Source organism: Schistocerca nitens, chromosome 2, assembly GCF_023898315.1.
Source record: "Schistocerca nitens isolate TAMUIC-IGC-003100 chromosome 2, iqSchNite1.1, whole genome shotgun sequence".
Lineage (NCBI taxonomy): Eukaryota > Metazoa > Arthropoda > Insecta > Orthoptera > Acrididae > Schistocerca > Schistocerca nitens.
The window spans coordinates 1,169,693,567-1,169,720,114 of record NC_064615.1 but is presented as its reverse complement, the minus strand read 5'-3'; the positions used below and the strand labels follow the sequence as shown (position 1 = coordinate 1,169,720,114).

Below are 26,548 nucleotides of genomic sequence, written 5' to 3'. Positions count from 1 at the left end.
GTGTGCGTCGTTGTGAAATTTGTTTTTCTTTCTTGTGTTGAAATTTTGCCCACAGCCTTCTGTCTCAAATTGAAGTAGAATTACTTTTGTTGTTGCAATCTTTTACGTCAGGTACAGACAACAAGGACAGGATTTCCTTTACATTTAGTGTGTGGTATCGTTAATTTCCAACTATTTTACTGCGTCTGATGATTGCTTTTCGCCGGCCGGGGTGGCTGAGCGGTTCTAGGCACTACAGTGTGGAACCGGGCGACCGCTACGGTCGCAGGTTCGAATCCTGCCTCGGGCATGGATGTGTGTGATGTCCTTAGGTTAGTTAGGTTTAAGTAGTTCTAAGTTCTAGGGGACTGATGACGGGAGAAGTTAAGTCCCATAGTGCTCCGAGCCATTTGAACCATTTTTTTGACTGCTTTTCATTATAATCAAAACGGATCTTCTGTGTAGTTATAGCCGGCCGCGGTGGCCGAACGGTTCCAGGCACTTCAGTCTGGAACCGCGCGACTACTACAGTCACAGGTTCGAATCCTTCCTCGGGCATGGATGTGTGTGATGTCCTTAGGTTAGTTAGGTTTAAGTAGTTCTAAGTTCTAGGGGACTGATGACCTCAGAAGTTAAGTCCCATAATTCTCAGAACCATTTGATTTTTTTTTTGTGTCGTCATAAACCATTTGGTCTACAATGAACCATCCCTGAATTTGACAGCTAAGTTCCCCAAATAAATGCCAGGTTTATATTACATTGACGCTGTATGAGGACTTCGAAGATACGCTGTAGGCGCTATTTGGTTCTGAGCTGTAATTCACTATTTAACCACTGGGACTGCTGACTGCATTGTCGTCTTACTTATTTTTGCGAACTGCAAAGTTTTTTCCGTGTGCATAGTCATTTCAAAGAATATTACCAGCGCCATTGGTTTTAGTTCTTTGGTAGTGTCATAGGCGTAACTTTCCTATGTCGGTCGCAGTGAGGGATGTATTCCCGCAGACCGTAGCGCCGCCGGGGCGGTGAGGAAGCTGCCGACAGTGGTACCTGGCTGAGGGAAGTGCACTGCAGACGGACGGGAGGGGAAAGGGGAAGAAAGTTGGCAGATTTACTCTGCTATCCTGTAACATCAGACTAAAGGTCCACACCGCCCGGTAGGTGGTGGCGCGTTTTGCAAGAGTAGATTAACACCTGTGTGGCAATTATAAGATATGACGTTGTGCTTTGACTGCGTTTAGTTAAATGTGGACAGTCTGTGTAGTTCCAGACAATAAGCTCGTTATGTGGTGTGAATATTGCTACTAATAAGATACTATAATTAAACACAGGAAGTGCAGTACTGTTTGCAGGATATGAAGAGGTAAATTGAGTCTGATATTAGAAGTGTAAACTCTGGTGATAGAACTCATATAGCAGTGCTCATGGTACGCTACAAGCTAAAATAGTGTGATGTGGCACCTCGTAGGCTGATGTGAAATACTTTTTACTGATCAGATATTATAGAGTAGTTGTGTATATTTACAATTAAATGAGGGATTTTCAGTCCTCCTTCACTTCCTCAGAGTATAGTTTGCAAGTGTACTCGAGATATATTTGATGAGAAAAAGTTTGTCTGTAGTTACCTGAATTACTTTACTCTTATCTAGCGTTGTCTCAGTTTTGCCGCAGTGTTGAGTAGAATATTTTTGTACAGTATGCTGATTTAGGAGGGGTAAAACTAGCGACTGACAGTAGGATCGAATTTTTGCATTCTTTGTTTACAAAACAAGAAAATCGGATGTGGGCAGCTATGTCAGTTCTTCCTTTTTCTTTTGCACACGAGTTTGCTGGAATGGCTGCCTCATCATGACAGCATCTCCATCAGCCTCCTGTTGTTGAAGTCCCTGGCGAGGTCCAGCGCTGTGCGCCCATCATTGGTTGTGGCCCCCCTGTCGGCCCCCGCGTTCAGCAGCGCAGCCGCCACTTCCGCGTGGGCACTGCATGCCGCAAAATGCAGCGGCGTCCACCCACCGCTGCTCCTGGCGTTGGGGTCGACGGACGCAGCCAGAAGCAGCCGCGCCACAGACGCGTGGCCCCACACGGCAGCCCAGTGCAGGAGCGTCCTCTGCCCGCTGTACCTGGCAGCAACGTCCGCCCCCGCGGCGAGCAGCACCCTCAGCTCCCCCACTGCCCCCCGCTTAGCTGCGTCTATCAGCCGCCTGTCTCTCTCCTCTGCAGAGAGGCTCCTGCACAGAACACAGAAACTCCCACCTTCTGCTACAAACACACGACGCTCTCGACTCACACACAATGAGGAAAACTGCCACACAAGGAAACATAACTTTTCTGAATACAAATCTGTCCTGAAACCAGCCTAATATATTCCCCCTCCTGCAACACAAAACAGTGCGCAACTCTGCGTGTATTAAGCTACAGCAGATCTGTTCTATCCCCTTGCAAAAAATCGTCATTAATCGTCCATTAAAAACATCATTATACAATCTCTGAAGGAATTACGTTGTCACATTTTGTCACACTGATTCCCGTAACTCACGTCCTTTGATCTCAGGACGTTATAGCTTACCAATCACTCACCTCCACTACAGCACAAGCTTCTTGCAGTTAATACTAGTTCTATTCCAGAGGTCACATACAAGAAAAATCCCGTCTCCAGGTTTTCAAACAGGCACTTTTCTCCTACGCAGCCAAAATATTTTAATTCAAGTATCGGCAGATTTCTTGACACAGCCTCACCAAATACTGAAAGCTTGTGACACACAAACAACGATTTGTTCAAAACTTTTCAGACATTAACAAAGAGCGAATTGGCAACTCCTCTCCCATAAAAATGTATGTGTGTGTGTGTGTGTGTGTGTGTGTGTGTGTGTGTGTGTGTGTGTGTTTGCCAGATTTTCTGTGCCTTATGGCATAAGCACATGTCTTATCATGTTCTATCATGTTCGAAGCTATCCAAACGACCTGAATAGTGTTCCTAATGATTTGTAAGTAATCGACATAACGCGACCTCTGCTCTGTTTTCGGTACAGTCATTTCATTATACAAAATGGGTACTGGAAAAGGCCACCACAGGCAACTGCTCTGTGTGAGTATCAGTCCAGATGCTAATTAATACTACGATAATACAGATACCAAAAAACACTTTACTACAAGTTACACAGCCATTACGTTCCAAACACAAAATGGAATGATCTTATGGCATTGTTGGAATCGAGGCCCCATCGGGTGAAGTTCTGCCGCCAATTGCAAGTCTTATTTCAGTCGACGCCACATGGACGACTCGTGTGCCACTTATGAGGATGAAATGATGATAAGGACAAAACAAGACCCAGGCCACGAGCGGAGAAGATCTCCAACCTGGGCGGGAATTGAACCCAGGCTCGCTAGCATGGGAGGCGAGCACGGTACCACTTAAAGAAAAAATTTGATTTTGTTCGTAACTGATAGTTGTATTTGTTCGGGGCAGACGTCCTATGACACTTGTTGAGGTTCGTCATTGATACATTAACCCAATTATTTTTTTATTACAGAGGGCAGCTAACTCTCCTTTTTTTGTTTATTACCAGGGCAGCTAACCCTTTGTTTATTATTATTGTTATTACCGAACAAGCTGAGATGGCGTGCTGTCATACCACCCAGCTAAGCAGGCGATTTATTACGATAACCGACGTTTCAAAAAGCAACTTTCACCTTGAAACTATAAGACGAAAATTTTTTACTGCTCTAGGCTCTCTGAAAACAATCCAGCAAATATTATTCCTGTTAACCATAAACGCGAAATATCTTAAATACGCTTTCAGTCACAAGTAACAAAGAGTGCGCATGTTTGAACTTGAAATGACATGTCAGTTTTTGTGTTGACCGGCGATTCGAACCCAGCACTTACTCGGATGGTTACCGAAGCACAATTAAACATCAGAAATCGTCTTTTTTAACCAGTAGCGAGATGACAAACTGAAATGACGAGATGAAAACTTTGGCCTTACTGGGATTCGAACCCTGCACGTATCGATGTTTACTTGTAGACATGAGTAGACGTTATGTGTTGGTTTATTTCAACAACAGCAAAATGTGCACCTGTCTGAATTGTAAACAACTCAACGGAAATAACTGTACTGACTAGGAATCGATCCGTACACACATCGTTGTTGACTACATACAAAGAGACGTTGACTATCGAATTATTTTTCACCAGTAGCTAGAAGTTGCATGTTCCAACCTGACACTATACGACGAAAACTTCTGTGTCTTATTTGGTAGCTGAAACCAGTACCCACCATTATTGTCGACAAAGCCCGGAGAGGCGTAAAAATCATGATAATTTGTCACACATAGTTTAACGTGTGCATGTTACAACTTGAAATGACACAAGATTCGAACTCATACATGTGTCTTTTGTGACGATCTTGATGGCTTTATAGTCATGGGGAAACAATGAAACGGTAGAAATCTATCATCTCAATGGGACCAAACGTGACGAAAAGGGAGATTTGAGCTCGAATACCAGTCCAGCACCAATACTTCCCACATCTCAATCTCAATTACAATAAGAGTCAAGAGCCCTGAGACCTTACATGGCGATTTGCTCATTGACTTAAAAAGAAGTCACGTAAGAAAGATCGCTAGTGACTGATTTTCAACCGGGCATGACTTCCACTTCTGTCAGGGACCAACCTATACCGCCTCTCCTCCACATTACTAGAGGTGAAGAGATGCTGTTTGTGCCTGTTAAAAATGATTGCCTGATGTGAGAAACGAAACCAGACGTTCAGCATAGGTAGCTAGAATCATTTCAACGTTTTTTTCTTTAACTAATAACTCTTACTACCAATTAAAATTAATTGAAGTGACGGGATTCGAACTCACTAGATACAGACTAGAAACTGGCCCCTTAACCACTTTTTTTGTTTTATTTTTTAACCACTACACCATCGTTCTTTCTACACGGAATCCTCTGCACCAAAGTTTTTTCTTTATTTTTTTTTTTATTAGGGCGTCAGTTCGAGACAGGTGGCGACGAAGAGGGCTGGGGTCAAGAATTGAGAGGTTTGTCCACCAGGAGGCCCCTACACCTATCACCTATCCGCTCTTTTTGTAATATACTTTCTTTTTCCGGGAAATGCTGGTCAGCCCCAGGCAGGCGGGCAAGGAGGCTAGCGGTCGAGGATTCCAGGCCTGATCAGGATGCATTCGCCATACCTGTCATCGAGTCGCTCTGTTATTTTCGTGTATGATATTTTTTTAACACCTCATTCCGAAGACCATGTGCGCACAGAAACTATCTCAGTTGAGCGACGACTTCGAAGTTCGTGTACACGACCATGTGTCTTCCGATCTATTTCACAGTGTCTTGAAAGTCACCCAGTGCATCAGTTTCCCCGGGTTTGTTTGACAAGTTGGTCTTCTCTTAACTCCTGTACCAGTTTCCTCGGCGCTTCAGTGTATGATGTCTCTACATTCACAAACAGTTTGGATAACTGGTCTTTACCTGCACTAGTCTGATGTGGGCCAGTTACCTCATGTGTTAATTTTAGCCTGTGGCCAAGAATGCGCGCCATAATTTTGTAATCACTATTCAGGAGAGTAATGAATCTTAAGTATTTTATGGACACGCTGTGTGGGTGTTTCTGAACTAGCACCACGATTGCTTCCAAAAATTCCTTTGAGACTTCCTTGTCGGTATTCATTAGTTCATAGCGTACTAGCAGCGGTTTAGATTTCATCTGCGCCGCGAAAACGTGGTAAAACTCTGCCTGGACGCCGTCAGGACCGGGAACTTTGTTTTTTGGAACTCGACGCAACTGTCATTCCCAGACGCCGAGATGCTGCAGTGCTAAATCCGCCTTTAAGGTTTTGTAACAGATCTTTTTGGCCTTCGAAATTAACAGCTCTGATCGACATTAAGTCAGCAAGATAGCCAGTGATTTCCTTTTTAATGCCGTTCTCTGATTTGAAAATAGTCCTGTCAGTTCTTTTAAGATCTGTGATAATTATTCTGCCTCCTCTCTTCTGTCGGCGTATGGCAAGAAATATTGAAGTTTGCTCAGCGAAAACGGCACGCTGCGTTCTCGCACGTATTTAGAATTCTAGCTAACTCTTTTCACCTCAAGAGTACAGACTTTGGATTTGGTTCGTTTGATCGTAACGTAATTTCCAAAGCCTGAGGTGTCCAGTTTGTGCAGGTCCCAGCTGTTTTCCTGCACCCGAAACTGTTTTCCCGCTAACAATCGTTCATGATTTTCCTTAGTCGCTCTTTTGCGCATTTTAGCCACCAGGTCAGGGAAGAATTGTAGGATGTGAACTTAATTCAGCATTCCCGTCAAGTTTTTCCGAAACGATCGCGGCATTCGGCATATGGCAGCTGAGCAGCGTTTAGCTTCCGTTGCAACTTCTGACGCTGTGGGAACCCTGTCTGTCCACGCTAGAAGTGCACACAAGTGCATCGCGCTCGGTACAGTTGGTGGGCCACACCTCTACGTGCAGGGCATTAGTCTCTCAGTCGTTAGACACATATAGCTTATCCAAACGACTTGCCGAGCAATTGGCATTTGGCGTAGAGCCAGTCGCGTCACGGTTTTTGTGCTCCCATGTGTCGGTTAAATGGAACTCTCTAATTATGTATTCTAATTCAGAAAACGAGTTAAAATTATGGAATTGACCTGTGGGACGTAGAACACATTTGAAATCTCCAGCTAAAATGATTTTATCATAATGAACTGCGAAACGGGGACAATTTTGTATTAAAAAAAAAAAAGTCTGTTCGGTTTCATCGGTTGCCACTACCAGATGGAGCATATATATTATTTATCAGGATTTTGTAAACAGTACAAGCGATACCTCTATTATGTGTGAGTCGTCGAACGTGATTGACTACCACACCCTCTTTCCAGCTGCAGCATTAATTACGGCGGTATAACCCAAGATATCGTGTAGTGCCGTGTCTGTTACTTCTTGAAGTAGAATAATATCAATGTCCACCGCATACAGAAACTATTTCAAGCTCCTTAATTTTAGAGAGCTGCGTATACTGTTGATGTTCAGAGTTTCGGTCCTGTAGGCTTGAGACGGGTTCATAATGTACTGCGTTTCATAAATTCAACTCTTTCATCACAAGCAGCCAGCGTAAGCATATAATATACTGTTGATGATTAGTTTCTATATTACATATTTTTTTATACACGAAAGAGGCTATAAAAATATGCTCTGCTCTAATACAAACTAATTACAGTTTATCAGGAAACCCTTATGAATAAAGTCTACTTTAATAAAACAAATGGTATCTGTAACATGAGCCTACACAAAACATCATTCATTAGGATGATATTATGCACTTTTGACCCCCATATGGTCTGTGTCTAGGTGAAGTCCTGTGTCCTACCCAGGAAGTATTTCGCGGTTATCAAAGACCTTTATAAGCCTTTCAGTGTGAGCAGACGGAAAAAAATGCAGTTGACAAATTATTCAATGCCACACTTCATCAACTGAATTTTCTGTTTAAAAGATTGAGATGTGTGTCGGTATAAGCAGGAAAATATAATTCGTAACAAGGGTACAGAATCACAATTTGACAACTTTTCACCTTTAGATCAACAAGGTACTAAACTGAAATTGTGATGAGACTTAAGATTGCGATGGTTGGACTTGCTTAGTGGTTTTCGATCTGAAAGCCTATAACTCTGTAAGAGAAGATGTAAAAAGCAGACAAAATGACAAGGCTTCTAGCGTGATTAGAACGTATTGCTAATGCATCGTTCCCGGCACAAACTAGCCACGTTACCACTCAACTGCCGGCCGGAGTGGCCGTGCGGTTCTAGGTGCTACAGTCTGGAGCCGAGCGACCGCTACGGTCGCAGGTTCGAATCCTGCCTCGGGCATGGTTTTGTGTGATGTCCTCAGGTTAGTTAGGTTTAAATAGTTTTAGGTTCTTGGCGACTGATGACCTCAGAAGTTAAGTCGCATAGTGCTCAGAGCCATTTGAACCATTTACCACTCAACTAGCGAGCCGCTACCACTACAGGCGCGCTCTTCTTCGTTAACAGAGAGACTAAGTAACATTAACTTCGAGACTAACTGTATGTTCTATGTGAAGAGAGCATAAGCGCCGCGCCTGATTTGTCGCGGCACAGTTGAAGAGTAGCTTCAAGATTAGCTAGTTGTATAGCAGCATCGACACTAGTTACTTGGCTTCTACAATCTATGTAATACGGACTTGGGAATTCTTTATACTGAAGAACATCGGTTGCTTTCCATGTCACCCTTTCCTTGCAGCATATTAGTGTAATTCACAAAGTTAAGTATTGCAATCTTATCCTTTTGTAATAAAACACATTAATACGATTTGTTTGAGTGCTGTGTAGGGATCCGAGAAAGCAGGTTCCCCTGAAACGCCATATTCAAGATTAGGCAGGATTTATCAAAATGTATTCTGCAATGTTTCCTATTCTCCATTTAGATCAGCGACAGGGAGAATACGTCTGCTCAGCTGAAGTGCTGAGTTTTGTAGCACTCGGCAATCTCGTATTGTGAAGATGAGGAAAAGCTGTTTCCTACAGCACTGACTGGCACCCAAGATATTTGTAGCGTAATCCAAAGTTTCATTCCCATTTCTGTAGCTATGATTGTGATCGCAAGCATAGTTACGAACTGAACGACTTTGAATCGATCATCATAAATAAGGAGCAGAGGGAATTATTTGGGTGGTCCTACTCTTCAGTTGCTGTTGTACCTATTTCTATCTTTAATTTATCTTTTTTTGTCTTACGTGCGCTACAGACATGCAGCTCATTCACCAGGAGTGATTCGCTTTTTTAGCACCACCTGACACTATTAACATTATGACTTAGAAACACTATTTTTAATATTATTCAATTAATGCACTTTTCCTTACGGATACGGAAATTACCTCTCACACATGATAAGCTAGAATCGGCTTAATACCGACTAGAAAAGACGAAGATCCACAACTGAAAATCCACAAAGATGTTTCATAAACTGCGAATAACACAGTTTCATATCTGAAAAGGAAACACTACAAGGAAATCTTATCAATCATCAATGAGTACTGTGCAAGTTCGTTAACTTTAGATAATGTGGGAAACCATATCGCTGACGATAACGTATTTCTTATTTTCAGCTGTCGTGTCCAATCAACCAGCGAATAGAAAGCAATGAAGTGTGCGCTGTACCAAGGTAAATGATTGCAACTTACCAAGCTAACCTTACAACAAATGTCTTCTACAATAAAACAAAGTTCCCATAACGCAAACGCCCTTAAATCGTCATGAAGTGGCAAGATGTTGTGCGCTTTTTGTGCAAAAACAGGCTTCACTATTTTCCAGGACGACCACGAAAGTATGGGCAAGCAGCGGTGCGGGCAGACACACAAACAAGTTAACAAATTACTGAGTGCCCCAGTTAAGTCACTACTTTTGTCTCTGCAGAGAAAACTAAATATTATCTACGGAGAAGCAGAAAAAGCAGCAATAACACGTTTGAAAATCTGTAATTTTTTCACTTTTAGATCTGCAGTGTATTGAATCAAGGTAGGAAGAAAACTTAGGCGGGAGAAGTTTTCTAAAGATTTCTTTACTGCTTGTTGATCTGCCTGAGAATAACTTTGTCACAGAATAAATAAAAGAATTGTTTCCAGCGAGATTTCAGCCTCCATCTAACACAGTCCCCCCTTTGAAGAGTCAAAATTTCACCCTCTAGCAAGACAACTGCCACGTGTAGCTCTCTCATTACCTCTGTGATGGCCAAGCTGGATAATTTTCAACGTAAAAGGTGAAGGTTGCTGTAATTTCAGATTGGAACGAGCTTTCTGGTCTCGAAAACAAATCTTCTGACGTATAGCGCCCCTTACGTGTTAACCATTCAGAATATTTAATCAAAATGACTGGAAAACATAAAGTGAACGTGTCAGGATGATTCTCTACCACTCCAGAAACTAAGTCGAAAGTCACATTGTTGCCAAATGTATTATGGGAAGTTGTTACGTCTGTAGCTTGTGGCAGGAAAAATGTTTCCTTGCTTAGCTGTATCTTGAGCGTCTCTTACTTCCTTTTCAGAGACACATAACAGGAACGAATTTTATTTGCATTTCTGTTAACTAGAGTTTGAAGCTAAATTGTAGATATCAGTAGTATTTCGATTCACTGATGGCAGCCAAACACCATAAATTATGACTGATGGGAATTATTTGAGTGGCGCAACTCTTCAGAAGCTCATGTATTTTTTTTTTCTGTCTTTGCTTTCAGGACACAATTCTAGAGCTGATGTTTGTTGTGTCATTACAAACCATACTTAATCTCTGATAGAGAAAAATTTGCTGACATATATGTTAAATGCATCGACAACCAAGACCCTACACACTATACAGTTGCCGCATTATGCTTGGTAAATGAATGTAGTAACTTCATAGCTGTGATAACAGTAGAAGACAGTCAAGTAGTAAGGATCAGTGACATATCGATACTGAAAAAGTCATCATTAACGCCTCAAGCTCTTAATCCAATTCTTACTTGAACAATCATTTTTCAAATAATTGTGCACTGTCGGACAGAAACTTTTTTTTTCCCTTTTTTTCTTTTTCTTGGTAACATTTCAATAAACTTGGCTTACCACGCACAATGATCACTTAAGTGCATTTTCTGTGACCTGCTTTTTAATTAGCAGAGGGTTCTGTCCACGTCGCTCCCTGCGGAAGAGCTCTCCTGCACCATTCCACCACATGTTCTGGATGGCGGACTAGTTGCAAGTCTGCACCATGTATTCTCTTACATTTGTATGACTGATTCTGTGTCTCAGTGTTTTCGGACTTTAAGAAGGGTGGCAGAGGCACAGTTGGCAAAGACGATTCCAGCCGGAGTACATCATGACCAGACAGACATCCCGAAATTAGATATTCGTTCAAAAAATGGTTCAAATGGCTCTGAGCACTACGGGACTTAACATCTGAGGTCATCAGTCCTCTAGACTTAGAACTACTTAACCCTAACTTACCTAAGGACATCCACATCCATGCCCGAGGCAAGACTCGAACCTGCGACCGCAGCAGCAGTGCGGTTCCGGACAGAAGCGCCTAGAAACGCTCGGCCCCAGCAGCCGGCTAGATATTGATTTGTAAGGTGTACCCAGCAACAGATGTAGAGTCATATCACAATTTACTTATGACGATGAGTGAAGTGACGCTTAAGAGAATTGTCATAAGGAATCAATATGTAAATAAATGGGATACTGCAGTAACGGGAAATGGAATGGGAATTTAAACTTCTATCAGGCTGTAGACAGCGCGATAATGAATGCCATAGTTGGAAGTTCAGACATACAGTGACTGACATCTCTGAAGAAGCCAATAACCAATGTTTGGCAGACAAATGTACCTACAAGAAAGGAACTCTGAAGAAACCCTGTCAAACAGAGAAAATACTTAAACTGTTTGATGAAAAGAAAAGGTACAACAATATTCAGTGAAAGACAGGAATACAGACAGCATTACGTGCCACTAAGGATCAAATCAATCGGAAGTTTCAGGAAAGTAAAAATGGAATGGCTGCAGGAAGAATCAGAAGAAATCGAAAAGGAAATGTCGTGAGAAGGATACATTCAGCACATAGAAAAGTCGGAACAACCTTCAGTGAAGTTAAATGCAAGAATGACGACTTTAAGAGTTAGAAAGAAATTTCACTGTTAAATGTGCAGGAGAGAGTAGACGGCAGAAAATAGTATGTTAAAGACTTCTTTGAGTGGGAGGAACTATCAGATGACGTGACAGAAGAAGAAATGGAAGCCGAACTGGAAAGCGTGGGGGACTGGCCATTAGACTCAGAATTTAACAGAGCTTTGCGAAACTTGCACACAAACAACGCCTAATGGTTAGTTAACCTTCGTTCAGAATTTACATGATCGTTGGGGAAGGTGACAATAGAAAGTCTATTCAAGGTTGTGCGTAGAATCCCTAAGTTAGAACAACGGAAAAAAACCATCCAGACACTACGGAAGATAGCAGGAGCCGATAAGGGTGATAGCTTTCGCTCAATGAGCTGAACATGTCATGAATCCAAATTACTGATAAGAATAATAACATGCAGAAGAAACGGATGACAAAGCTGAGGATGTGTTTGAGGACGCTTAATCTGGAGTAAAGGATCCAGAGAGGCCGATCTGACCTTCGACTTGATAGTGGAAGGACTGTGTAAGAAAAATCAAGAGGTCTTAATTGAATTTGTCGAACTTTAGGACACAGTGAAAATCTACAAAATCTAAAAAAATAGGTATAAGAGATAGGGAACAGCAGATAACGTATAATATGGACAATAAACAACAAGGATGGGTACTCTGATTAAAGATGATGCAAGACAGGGATGCAGGTAGCGTCCATAAATGTCCTCTGAAGAATCGTTGGTGGAAGTGAAGAAACTTCCAGCAATTTAATTAAATTTCAGGGTGAAAAGGATTTCATTGTTAAAATTCACTGGCGATATTTCTGTGTTCACTGACAGAACGAATCATCGGAGTTTCTGAATGTAATGAACTGTCGAATAAGCGCCTAATTAGGGATTATGAACAGAAGAAAGAGGAAAGCATTGGGGAGCAGCAGGAATAACATTGGCGGCAGATCAGGATTAAGGACAACGAAGTATGGTCCAGTGAAATAGTACATATACCTTGCAAGAGGTGGGGTAGAAGAGTTTCTTTTTTCAACTCGTTCATATGGTTGGAAAGATCAGAAAACCGAGTTTTGCCAAAAATATTTCGCTTGGGAAAACTTTCTGCAGTCAAAAAACTTGGAAAATTTCGGCCTTTTTTCAGTTTTTTTAAAATATCTCAGTTTTTTGCTCCTATCGCTTTAACGTCTATTTTCTTTTTTAAAGAGCACAAAATTCTCTACAAATTTCATTCTTGCCATTTTTTTCTACTGCCAATCTCTAAGGCGCTACAGCGCCTCAAAAAACACCAATTTTTCAAATTTTGAGCATAGTGGCAAGATATCTTATTTTTGAACACTATTTTTTCAGTTTCTGTTTGTGTAGTATAAATACATTATACATCATGTTATATGTTGGAATTTACCACCTCACTTTCAGGTATTCATTTTCTATGTATGCAACATGAGGATTACTGGGCACCCAACTCTTGTGATTCTTATATCACTACCTGAAGTTCACTATGGGCCACCTCAGCCCTGGTATTTCACACACACACACACACATACACACGCACACAAAATAAATTGTCTCAGGAAACTGAACTATTATTAGCTGCAATAGGCACCCTAATTACGTAGGTAATTATTCTTGTGTATAAAAGCCACACAGTTGACATTAACAATAAGTAGCTTTATTACAATTAAAATGCATTGTCAGTTACTAAAAAATGTTGACAGTTCTGGGTGTGTAATACTTGTAATATCGCACTTTAGCGCACTTGAGACAGATAAGAGCATGAGGGAGGGTACTGTTTTACATCGTACATTACTGATCTTCTTCCCCCATGAACCATGGACCTTGCCGTTGGTGGGGAGGCTTGCGTGCTTCAGCGATACAGATGGCCGTACCGTAGGTGCAACCACAACGGAGGGGTATCTGTTGACAGGCCAGACAAACATGTGGTTCCTGAAGAGGGGCAGCAGCCTTTTCAGTAGTTGCAGGGGCAACAGTCTGGATGATTGACTGATTTGGCCTTGTAACATTAACCAAAACGGCCTTGCTGTGCTGGTACTGCGAACGGCTGAAAGCAAGGGGAAACTACAGCCGTAATTTTTCCCGAGGACATGCAGCTTTACTGTATGATTAAATGATGATGGCGTCCTCTTGGGTAAAATATTCCGGAGGTAAAATAGTCCCCCATTCGGATCTCCGGGGGGGGGGGGGGGGACTACTCAAGAGGACGTCGTTATCAGGAGAAAGAAAACTGGCATTCTACGGATCGGAGCGTGGAATGGCAGATCCCTTAATCGGGCAGGTAGGTTAGAAAATTTAAAAAGGGAAATGGATAGGTTAAAGTTAGATATAGTGGGCATTAGTGAAGTTCGGTGGCAGGAGGAACAAGACTTTTGGTCAGGTGATTACAGGGTTATAAATACAAAATCAAATAGGGGTAATGCAGGAGTAGGTTTAATAATGAATAAAAAAATAGGAGTGCGGGTTAGCTACTACAAACAGCATAGTGAACGCATTATTGTGGCCAAGATAGACACAAAGCCCATGCCTACTACAGTAGTACAAGTTTATATGCCAACTAGCTCTGCAGATGATGAAGAAATTGATGAAATGTTTGACGAGATAAAAGAAATTATTCAGGTAGTGAAGGGAGACGAAAATTTAATAGTCATGGGTGACTGGAATTCGTCAGTAGGAAAAGGGAGAGAAGGAAACATAGTAGGTGAATATGGATTGGGGGGAAGAAATGAAAGAGGAAGCCGCCTTGTAAAATTTTGCACAGAGCATAACTTAATCATAGCTAACACTTGGTTCAAGAATCATAAAAGAAGGTTGTATACCTGGAAGAATCCTGGAGATACTAATAGGTATCAGATAGATTATATAATGGTAAGACAGAGATTTAGGAACCAGGTTTTAAATTGTAAGACATTTCCAGGGGCAGATGTGGATTCTGACCACAATCTATTGGTTATGAACTGCAGATTGAAACTGAAGAAACTGCAGAAAGGTGGGAATTTAAGGAGATGGGACCTGGATAAACTGAAAGAACCAGAGGTTGTAGAGAGTTTCAGGGAGAGCATAAGGGAACAATTGACAGGAATGGGGGAAAGAAATACAGTAGAAGAAGAATGGGTAGCTCTGAGGGATGAAGTAGTGAAGGCAGCAGAGGATCAAGTAGGTAAGACGACGAGGGCTAATAGAAATCCTTGGGTAACAGAAGAAATATTGAATTTAATTGATGAAAGGAGAAAATATAAAAATGCAGTAAATGAAGCAGGCAAAAAGGAATACAAACGTCTCCATTAGAACTACTGATGGCCTTGGGAGAGCCAGTCATGACAAAACTGTACCATCTGGTGAGCAAGATGTATGAGACAGGCGAAATACCCACAGACTTCAAGAAGAATATAATAATTCCAATACCAAAGAAGGCAGGTGTTGACAGATGTGAAAATTACCGAACTATCAGTTTAATAAGTCACAGCTGCAAAATACTAACGCGAATTCTTTACAGACGAATGGAAAAACTGGTAGAAGCCGACCTCGGGGAAGATCAGTTTGGATTCCGTAGAAATGTTGGAACACGTGAGGCAATACTAACCTTACGACTTATCTTAGAAGAAAGATTAAGAAAAGGAAAACCTACGTTTCTAGCATTTGTAGACTTAGAGAAAGCTTTTGACAACGTTAACTGGAATACTCTCTTTCAAATTCTGAAGGTGGCAGGGGTAAAATACAGGGAGCGAAAGGCTATTTACAATTTGTACAGAAACCAGATGGCAGTTATAAGAGTCGAGGGGCATGAAACGGAAGCAGTGGTTGGGAAAGGAGTGAGACAGGGTTGTAGCCTCTCCCCGATGTTATTCAATCTGTATATTGAGCAAGCAGTAAAGGAAACAAAAGAAAAATTCGGAGTAGGTATTAAAATTCATGGAGAAGAAGTAAAAACTTTGAGGTTCGCCGATGACATTGTAATTCTGTCAGAGACAGCAAAGGACTTGGAAGAGCAGTTGAACGGAATGGACAGTGTCTTGAAAGGAGGATATAAGATGAACATCAACAAAAGCAAAACGAGGATAATGGAATGTAGTCAAATTAAATCGGGTGATGTTGAGGGGATTAGATTAGGAAATGAGACACTGAAAGTAGTAAAGGAGTTTTGCTATTTAGGGAGTAAAATAACTGATGACGGTCGAAGTAGAGAGGATATAAAATGTAGACTGGCAATGGCAAGGAAAGCGTTTCTGAAGAAGAGAAATTTGTTAACATCGAGTATAGATTTAAGTGTCAGGAAATCGTTTCTGAAAGTATTTGTATGGAGTGTAGCCATGTATGGAAGTGAAACATGGACGATAACCAGTTTGGACAAGAAGAGAATAGAAGCTTTCGAAATGTGGTGCTACAGAAGAATGCTGAAGATAAGGTGGGTAGATCACGTAACTAATGAGGAGGCATTGAATAGGATTGGGGAGAAGAGAAGTTTGTGGCACAACTTGACTAGAAGAAGGGATCGGTTGGTAGGACATGTTTTGAGGCATCAAGGGATCACAAATTTAGCATTGGAGGGCAGCGTGGAGGGTAAAAATCGTAGAGGGAGACCAAGAGATCAATACACTAAGCAGATTCAGAAGGATGTAGGTTGCAGTAGGTACTGGGAGATGAAGAAGCTTGCTCAGGATAGAGTAGCATGGAGAGCTGCATCAAACCAGTCTCAGGACTGAAGACCACAACAACAACAACATTACTGATCTTATATAGTCTAATATGATATTTGCAGCTGCTTTGACGATTCGTAGTCTTTCTTGCTGAGGATCTGAATTTCTTTTGGTGTACCAATTTTCACTGAGTAGTTGGTGCCCAACATTCTTGAAACATACGACTACTGGCTTTCAAGCTGTTTCAGCTACCACCACATCGTCACCATATTTCTGGAAAAGACGAGCCTTGACAGTTCGAATATCAGGACGAGATGTTGTGGGTATTTGCTCTAACAGATCGTCCATAGAAAACTGGCATTCTTCCGTATTGGTTTCCAGGTAGGCAAATATAGCCTCCATGCCTTCATCTACCTGTGTTGCAGGTCGGTAACCTCGTTTCTGTCCAGCAGCTGAAACACGGTGAAAGAACTTCCTGTAACAAAATCTGTGGTACCACCCATCTGCAGCAACCAAACCATTTACATTTTGAATCCGCTCTATCACTTGTTGACCAAATTCATCACCACGTCATTTAGCCTGTTCTAATACTGTCGATTGCACTTCCAATTTCATTACTTTGTAAACAAAATTTCGTTTGGCATATGGCAATCTTAACTGCTTGGTTAAAAAGTCAACGGACTTCCCTTTTGCACATAAGAAGCATTTCACTTTGAAATTGAACTGACCTTTTTCCTGCGACCGACGTAGCACGCCTGTTGGTTCCTGAGGATGTCGGAGGCTAGCTGCTATCATTCTCTCATTAATGTACTTCTTGTAGCATGCTTCATGCACCATCACTTCACTGAGCGTTTCCAAAAAACGGGTGTGACCAGACTCCCTTTCTTTAACACTACAATCGATAAGTGTGCTCAGTCCTTTCTTTTTCACATTGCGTCCACCACTCACCACAATTTTTTTCGCAAATGAAACACAAATTCATGTCAGACATACTCATTTTCAGCACCACAACATATACTTAATGGAAGCGACTCCAAACTGTAGGACCCTTATTGTTGTGTGCTAATAGCTGTCAGCGCGCTGTGAACAATCACCAGAGGTAATCGCCTTCCGCCCGCCAAAGTATAAATACGCTTTTGTCCGCTAAAGAACAATTCTTACATACTTTTTCTTATAACTGATAATTAACGTCAATCAACTGTAGAAAATGTACGGCACCTGCATGCAATCGTATTACATATTGTAACACAAATGAACTTCACGCAATCCATCGTGAATGTGTTCGTAGTTACTGAATATGATGCTGTTTGTCCTGGTCCTGCAGCAGAGTGAGATGGTAAATTCCAATGAATAACATGATGAGTAATATGTTTATACTACACAAATAGAAACTGAAATAACAGTGTTCTAAAATTAGGTAATTCGGCACTTTGCTCGAAATTTGAAAAATTGGTATTTTTTGACGCGCTTAGATACTGGGAGTAGAAAAAAATGGTAACAATCAGATTTGTAGAGAATTTTGTGCTCTTTAAAAAATAAACTAGACGTCAAAGCGATAGGAGCAAATGAAACTGAGATATTTTGAAAAAACTGAAAAAGTCCGAAATTTTCAAAGTTTTTTGACTGCAGAAAGATTTCCATAGAGAAATTTTGTTGGAAAAACTTGGTTTTCTAACCTTTTCAACAATACAAACGAGTTAAAAAAATAAAATATTCTGCCCCACCTTTTTCAAGGTACAGGCTTTTTTTCTGACAGTTTCACTGGACTGGTAGACGAACTGTAGGGATTCTCCTACCTGTGAAGGCAATTTATGCTGAGGGACAAAGCGAGGTTGTTGTAAAAAGTAATGTAGTACTGGAAACAGGACATTCCTCACAAAACAAAGTTACTGGTACCAAAGATAAGCCTTAACTGGGGAAGAGACATCTGAATATACTGTATATTTAGAGCACAATACTGTGTGAAAATGAATCGTAGATTGTGGGAAAAGCAGGAAGAGAATCGGAGCATTCTAAATTAGTTGATATGGAAGGATATTGAAATTAGGTGGAGCCATAAGAGAGCAACTACTGAAGGTCTCTGCAGAATATGTAAGGATAGCGATACATGGAAAAGGTGACAAGAAGAAGAGGCAGCGTAATGTGTGAAGGCATCAGGAAACAACTGCCATAGTACCAGAGGAAGCTGAAGAGTGTAAAAACTGTAGGGCAAGACAGAGATGAGAATGCATAGCACAAATAGTTGGGGATTTCTTGTGCCCATGACACTCTAAATCTGTTATTCCAACAGACAGAAACATCATCGACAAAAGGCAGAGTTTCTGCTTTGCATATGTGTGGTTACCGGGAATGGCTGTTACCCCATAGTACGGTGGAGCGACCAAGGTGATCCACACCCTGACAAGCTAGGTTTTGCCGACATTTGCTTCTGTTTGTTGCTTGATGAGTGTACTTATTGTTACTAGCAGACATTCTATGTAAAATAATAGGATTCTCATTCCTACTAACCACACCAAATGATCTCATAAACATGTGCTTATCCGACCTCTACTAGAACATTGCAATGCGCCAAGAGTATTAGACGTTCATCTCTTTTTACGTAGATTCAGTGTAGTCATACTCTCTCCCTATCGCTAGAGTTTATTCGTATGACATTGGCTAACATGCCTGAATTATTGTTGGCATTGTTTACTGATTCTGATGAGAATAAATCACAGAAATGTCGACATTAACTCACTATTTTCCCTACATACCTATTCGTAATTAATCGCTCTCTCCTGATACAACTTGCTAATCCTGTGGATGCCGCACCATTGTTCATCTGACTGTGTGTTCTGATTTTATTTCCAGATCACTTTGCTGACCCTCATTAAGTCTAGACTGAACATTTACACTTTACTTTTCGGTGTTTATATCTTATCTACCACATAAAGGTGGTGTGTGTGTGTGGGGGGGGGGGGGGGGGGGAGGAACTCACCGCATGCGAGAGACAGTGGCTTCATCAGGTGCAGGAGTCTTTTGCGGCACAGCAGCGGCAGGAGCCTGGCGGGGTGTGCCGGCAGAGGTGGTGGCGGTGGCGCTGGTGGTGGGCCTCACCTGTGTAGCGGCTGGTGCGCTGCACACACGGACAGAGGCACAGTGTGAGCAGGCATGTCCACACGAGGATCTGGGGGCGTCTCACTGCAGCCATTACTGCCACACACACACACACGAACGAAGAACACACACCAACAATAGGAGTAGCGGTCCAGCTAGTGCAAATGACTTGCCAGTGACATAATCATGTTCAGTTGCAGCACCTGAGAGATCCGCACAGGAGTTATCACAATATCATACAGAAGTATCCGAACGACCTCAATTGGATTCTGCCTGTTTGCATGCAACGCACGTTTCTGAACTGTCTTGCAGTTCGTATGCTCCCTTTTCGATATTATCCCTTTACTCTACCTAATGAACGTCCTAAAACTGGGTGGGTACCAATCCCTGATGTGTGGCTTCTAAAAACAGTACAGATCGAACAATGTGCTACACATAGTCATTTGTATGAGTCTCTATCTTCATAGCTGTTATTATGCTAACAGATAGTCAAATGCTGAGGACAAATTACATTTCAAAACGTTGAGAAGTATAATGATTGACACTTCAAGACATATAGCTTAACATGTATTATCATTATTGAAGGGGACTTGCTCATCAGTTAGCAGGTGGTTCCACACCACTACCGTTAACTACATACGAAAGGTCTTAAATATCGTTTCACCACAGAAATTCAAATGTGTGCTTGTTTACATGTTGAAATCTTGAAATGTCGTAACACGAAGTTTGGTACTGGATGGGTAATTGAACCCAGCAACTATTAGGATTGTTAACTAAGCACAGTAATACGTTAGATATCCAGTATTCACCAGTAGCTGAAATGAATATATAAAAAATTTTGTTACTTCACTGGGATTTGAACCCACCACCTGTATTGTATCATTCCCAGACATACAATCCGATTAATTGTATGATGTATGCAGTAGCGGACTTAGAGTCAGCCGCTTGTTAGTTATGATGGTAAGCAAACGGAAGCTTAAGAGAATTGTTAGGAGGAATCAACGTGTAAATAAGTGGAATACTGAGGTGCTGAAGAATGAAATGGCTACCTGAATTTCTTTGAGACTGTCGATAAAGCGTTTGTGAATGACTCAACTGGAATTTCACCTGTACAGCAGTTGATGTCAGAAAAGGCGAAATACGAAAGTTGAACAGATTAATGATGTGGTTCAAGTACAGCAACTCTGAAGAAAACTTCGCGAACGGTAAAATGTACATAAAATGATTGATGGAAGAAAGACGTCAGGCAAAGTTAGGAACACATTATTACAGGTCACTAAGAAACGTAATTCTACATTCTAGGGAGGACAATGTACAATGACTGCAGAAAGGTTCAGGATCTAGGACCCAAATATTTAGCACATTGAGAGCTCTGAACATCCTTCAGTGAAATTAAATACCAGTGTGATAACACAACCTACAGATGCCAAACACTCTGATCGGTGTCAAACGTACTATGTCGATGAAGTATTTATCGAAACGGGACTTGCGAAAAGGTAACTAAAAGCATCACTAGAGCTACTGAGCACAGGAAAAGCGTGTTTATGAGTAATTGCATCATAGATCTCGTTTGGGTGAGAAGGTGGAGCGTTTAAACTCCACTGTTGACAATTTTTTTTAACTGCGTACGCGTGAAACTGTCATATGTTACAAAATTTTCCTAACGTGTAAAAAGGGTTTTCGGAGTTTGTAGCACTGTTCTCTTGGCAGTGTGCTTCCCTTCGTTAGATGGACGTCATGTACTTGCTATTTATCATATTATTTCCTTTTTTTTAATTACTGTTATCACTAATAGTTCTGCACGTGTGATGCATTTGTTTCTTTAGTTTTCTGTTACGATTGTATAGTCCGTGAAACTGTAAATCTATCCTATACGTTTCCTGCTTCCAGAAAGGTGAAGTGCAGGCAGATTGCAAGAGAACATTGCTGTAAACTCCGAGTAGCAGTATTACATGTCATAAGCACGTTGTCCAGTATAACACTTTCATGCACAATAAGGTAAAAAGTTTGGTTTCCTTGGAGTTTAATCCCGTAATCCTTGATGCAGGACTCTATGGTTCTAACAGTTTCCCCCACTAATCACCATGTGTTATGTATCTACAGTTGTACCTCTGAAGTGCTCTGCAGTTTTGTTGCTACTTTTAATTAACATTTACGCCCGTTCTGCTGGTTGACAGCACACAGAAATAACTCTATGAGAGTTTTGGTTGATACTATATTGACATACAAACTTTGGTACCAATCTGTCAGTCATCCACAGGTTTAGGTGTAAGAGTTAGAAAAGAATTTCATTGCTAGACGCAGAGAGACGAGAGAGAGACAAAGAGAGAGATTGTTGAAAACAGTTCACTTACCACCTCTATTAGAGGGGGAAATATCGGATGACATTATAAGAGGAGATTGGAAAGAAGGATTGGAAACCACTGGACTGGCCGTTAGACTCACAGTCTAGCAAAGATCTGGAAGACTTGCGCAAAAGCAAAGCAGAATTGTTAGAAAACATTGCTTCGGGATTTATATCATGCTTGCCGAATGTTGCAAAGAAATGGCTATTCAATTTCATCTATAGCATTTATGAGCCTAGAGAGATACCAACAACCTTGCAAAACAATATAATCTCAATACTTTACATGCGAGCGAGGACCGATAAATGCGAATGCCGAGGACCGATAAATCCGAATGTTTTCGCACAATCAGCTAAATAGCTCACGAACCCAAATTGGTAACTACACTCCTGGAAATGGAAAAAAGAACACATTGACACCGGTGTGTCAGACCCACCATACTTGCTCCGGACACTGCGAGAGGGCTGTACAAGCAATGATCACACGCACGGCACAGCGGACACACCAGGAACCGCGGTGTTGGCCGTCGAATGGCGCTAGCTGCGCAGCATTTGTGCACCGCCGCCGTCAGTGTCAGCCAGTTTGCCGTGGCATACGGAGCTCCATCGCAGTCTTTAACACTGGTAGCATGCCGCGACAGCGTGGACGTGAACCGTATGTGCAGTTGACGGACTTTGAGCGAGGGCGTATAGTGGGCATGCGGGAGGCCGGGTGGACGTACCGCCGAATTGCTCAACACGTGGGGCGTGAGGTCTCCACAGTACATCGATGTTGTCGCCAGTGGTCGGCGGAAGGTGCACGTGCCCGTCGACCTGGGACCGGACCGCAGCGACGCACGGATGCACGCCAAGACCGTAGGATCCTACGCAGTGCCGTAGGGGACCGCACCGCCACTTCCCAGCAAATTAGGGACACTGTTGCTCCTGGGGTATCGGCGAGGACCATTCGCAACCGTCTCCATGAAGCTGGGCTACGGTCCCGCACACCGTTAGGCCGTCTTCCGCTCACGCCCCAACATCGTGCAGCCCGCCTCCAGTGGTGTCGCGACAGGCGTGAATGGAGGGACGAATGGAGACGTGTCGTCTTCAGCGATGAGAGTCGCTTCTGCCTTGGTGCCAATGATGGTCGTATGCGTGTTTGGCGCCGTGCAGGTGAGCGCCACAATCAGGACTGCATACGACCGAGGCACACAGGGCCAACACCCGGCATCATGGTGTGGGGAGCGATCTCCTACACTGGCCGTACACCACTGGTGATCGTCGAGGGGACACTGAATAGTGCACGGTACATCCAAACCGTCATCGAACCCATCGTTCTACCATTCCTAGACCGGCAAGGGAACTTGCTGTTCCAACAGGACAATGCACGTCCGCATGTATCCCGTGCCACCCAACGTGCTCTAGAAGGTGTAAGTCAACTACCCTGGCCAGCAAGATCTCCGGATCTGTCCCCCATTGAGCATGTTTGGGACTGGATGAAGCGTCGTCTCACGCGGTCTGCACGTCCAGCACGAACGCTGGTCCAACTGAGGCGCCAGGTGGAAATGGCATGGCAAGCCATTCCACAGGACTACATCCAGCATCTCTACGATCGTTTCCATGGGAGAATAGCAGCCTGCATTGCTGCGAAAGGTGGATATACACTGTACTAGTGCCGACATTGTGCATGCTCTGTTGCCTGTGTCTATGTGCCTGTGGTTCTGTCAGTGTGATCATGTGATGTATCTGACCCCAGGAATGTGTCAATAAAGTTTCCCCTTCCTGGGACAATGAATTCACGGTGTTCTTATTTCAATTTCCAGGAGTGTAGATTTATAAGTAGAAGAATGGTAGAATCAACCGAGATCTGTTAGAGAACCGTACTTTTGGATTTAACAAAGGTAAAGACTCCAGAGAGAAACATCTACTTTTGCACTTGATAAGGGAAGCAAGGAGTAAGAGGAGTCACAGAACCAACATTGGAATAGACACCCTGTAAAGGTATTGAAAATGTAAAGTAATGCAACGCATGTGCAATACTGAAAAGAGACGTCTGAGACATAGAGCTCAAGTAGGTTACACAGGGGGTTACAAAAAGGTACGGCCAAGCTTTCAGGAAACATTCCTCACACACAAATAAAGAAAAAATGTTATGTGGACATGTGTCCGGAAACGCTTAATTTTCATGTTAGAGCTCATTTTAGTTTCGTCAGTATGTACTGTACTTCCTCGATTCACCGACAGTTGGCACAATTGAGGGAAGGTAATGTTGACTTCGGTGCTTCTGTTGACATGCGACCCATTGCTCTACAGTACTAGCATGAAGCACATCAGTACGTAGCATCAACAGGTTAGTGTTCATCACAAACGTGGTTTTGCAGTCTGTGCAATGTTTACAAATGCGGAGTTGGCAGATGCCCATATGATGTATGGATTAGCACGGGGTAATAGCCGTGCCGCGGTACGTTTGTATCGAGACAGATTTCCAGAACGAAGGTGTCCCGACAGGATGACGTTCGAAGCAATTGATCGGCGTCTTAGGGAGCACGGAACATTCCAGCCTATGACTTGCGACTGGGGAAGACCTAGAACGACGAGGACACCTGCAATGGACGAGGAAATTCTTCGTGCAGTTGACGATAACCCTAATGTCAGCGTCAGAGAAGTTGCTGCTCTACAAGGTAACTTGACCACGTCACTGTATGGAGAGTGCTACGGGAGAACCAGTTGTTTCCGTACCATGTACAGCGTGTGCAGGCACTATCAGCAGCTGATTGGCCTCCACAGGTACACTTCTGCGAATGGTTCATCCAACAATGTGTCAATCCTCATTTCAGTGCAAATGTTCTCTTTACGGATGAGGCTTCATTCCAACGTGGTCAAATTGTAAATTTTCACGATCAACATGTGTGGGCTGACGAGAATCCGCACGCAATTGTGCAATCACGTCATCAACACAGATTTTCTGTGGACGCTTGGGCAGGCATTGTTGGTGATGTCTTAATTGGGCCCCATGTTCTTCCACCTACGCTCAATGGAGCACGTTATCATGATTTCATACGGGATACTCTACATGTGCTGCGAGAACATGTGCCTTTACAAGTACAACACAACATGTGGTTCATGCACGATGGAGCTCCTGCACATATCAGTCGAAGTGTTCGTACGGTTCTCAACAACAGATTCGGTGACCGATGGATTGGTAGAGGTGGACCAATTCCATGGCCTCCACGCTCTCCTGACCTCAACCCTCTTGACTTTCATTTATGGGGGCATTTGAAAGCTCTTGTCTACGCAACCTTGGTACCAAATGTAGAGACTCTTCGTGCTCGTATTATGGACGGCTGTGATACAAAACGCCATTCTCCAGGGCTGCATCAGCGCATCAGGGATTCCATGCTACTTAGGGTGGATGCATGTATCCTCGCTAACGGAGGACATTTTGAACATTTCCTGTAACAAAGTGTTTGAAGTCACGCTGGTACGTTCTGTTGCTGTGTGTTTCCATTCCATAATTAATGTGATTTGAAGAGAAGTAATAAAATGAGCTCTAAGATGGAAAGTAAGCATTTCCGGACACATGTCCACATAACATATTTTCTTTCTTTGTATGTGAGGAATGTTTCCTGAAAGTTTGGTCGTACCTTTTTGTAACAACCTGTATAAATTACTGTATCTACAATAATCAACAAGGAACAGAAGAAAGTGAAGAAACAAGTTCTACTATTAAAGAGGTGTAAAACAGGGATTCACTTAGTCACTGCAGTTATTCAAACTGAAAATCAGGCAATCTCTAATGGAATTGAATAACCATCCATGAATTTAATTAAAATCGAGGGTGAGGGTATTCCATTGATAAAATTCACTGATGATATTACCACAGTCACCGAAAGTGAGGAAGAATTATTATATCTGCTGAATGCAACAAACAATTCGATTAGCGCAGAATTATGATGTAACCAAACGAAAGACGGATGTATTGGAGAGCAGCATAAATAACACCAGTGACAAATTTAACATCGAAATTAGAGATCAAAGAAGAAGGAATTTCTGTGATTCTGTTACCTCGGAACCAAATTCACACTGATGGACAAAGCGAAGTTGTTATAAGAAGTAATATATCAAAAGAAAACACATCATTCCAGAGAAAATAAAGGCTACTCCTAATAAAGATATGCTACAATTTGGTGATGGAATATCTGAGAACGTATATTTGGAGCTCAGCAGTATATGACAATGCATCTTGTATCATGGGAGACACGAAAAAAGAAGAGAATTGGCGCAATAAAAATGTGGTGCAACAGGGGAATGTTATGAAGTAAGTGAAGGAATACATAAAGCATTATGGAATTACTCAGACGGGTAAGTGTAGACGGCAGTATATAGAATACTGTGACAAGCAGAATGGACACCGTAGTGTGATATACCTGAAGACATTATGAAATAACTGCCATGGGGAGGAATCAGCAGAGCGTCAAAACTATAGAGAAAGGCAAAGATTCCAATACATCCAACAAATCACTGAAGCCTGAGGATGCAAACGCCATTCTGTGACAAAGACACCAAACGCGTAACCATCTCCTCCCAGATTAAATATGAGGCTCTCAGCACTCTAAATGTGTTGCCAGACTGTAATATCATATATAGTATGGAGGCATGGCTTTGAATATGTGTGTTTATCACGAATACCTGTTATACCTAAATACCTGTATACTGGTGCAAACAAGTTGGTTCAAATGGCTCTGAGCACTATGCGACTTAACTTCTGAGGTCATCAGTCGCCTGGAACTTACAACTAATTAAACCTAACTAACCTAAGGACATCACACACA

General features: G+C 42.3%; 1 protein-coding gene across 1 annotated transcript in view; it reads right to left on the bottom strand.

Annotated features, from left to right (window-relative positions):
- Positions 1-1,707: 1,707 nt before the first annotated feature.
- Positions 1,708-26,548, bottom strand: part of LOC126237509 (uncharacterized) — a 69,572-nt gene continuing 44,731 nt past the window's right edge. Inside the window, exons 9-10 of the mRNA XM_049947670.1 lie at positions 19,275-19,412; positions 1,708-2,207 (exon numbers count right to left, since the gene is read on the bottom strand). Of these exons, the coding sequence (XP_049803627.1) occupies positions 1,826-2,207; positions 19,275-19,412 (520 nt within the window). The 3' untranslated portion in view covers positions 1,708-1,825. The remainder of the gene's footprint in view (positions 2,208-19,274; positions 19,413-26,548) is intronic.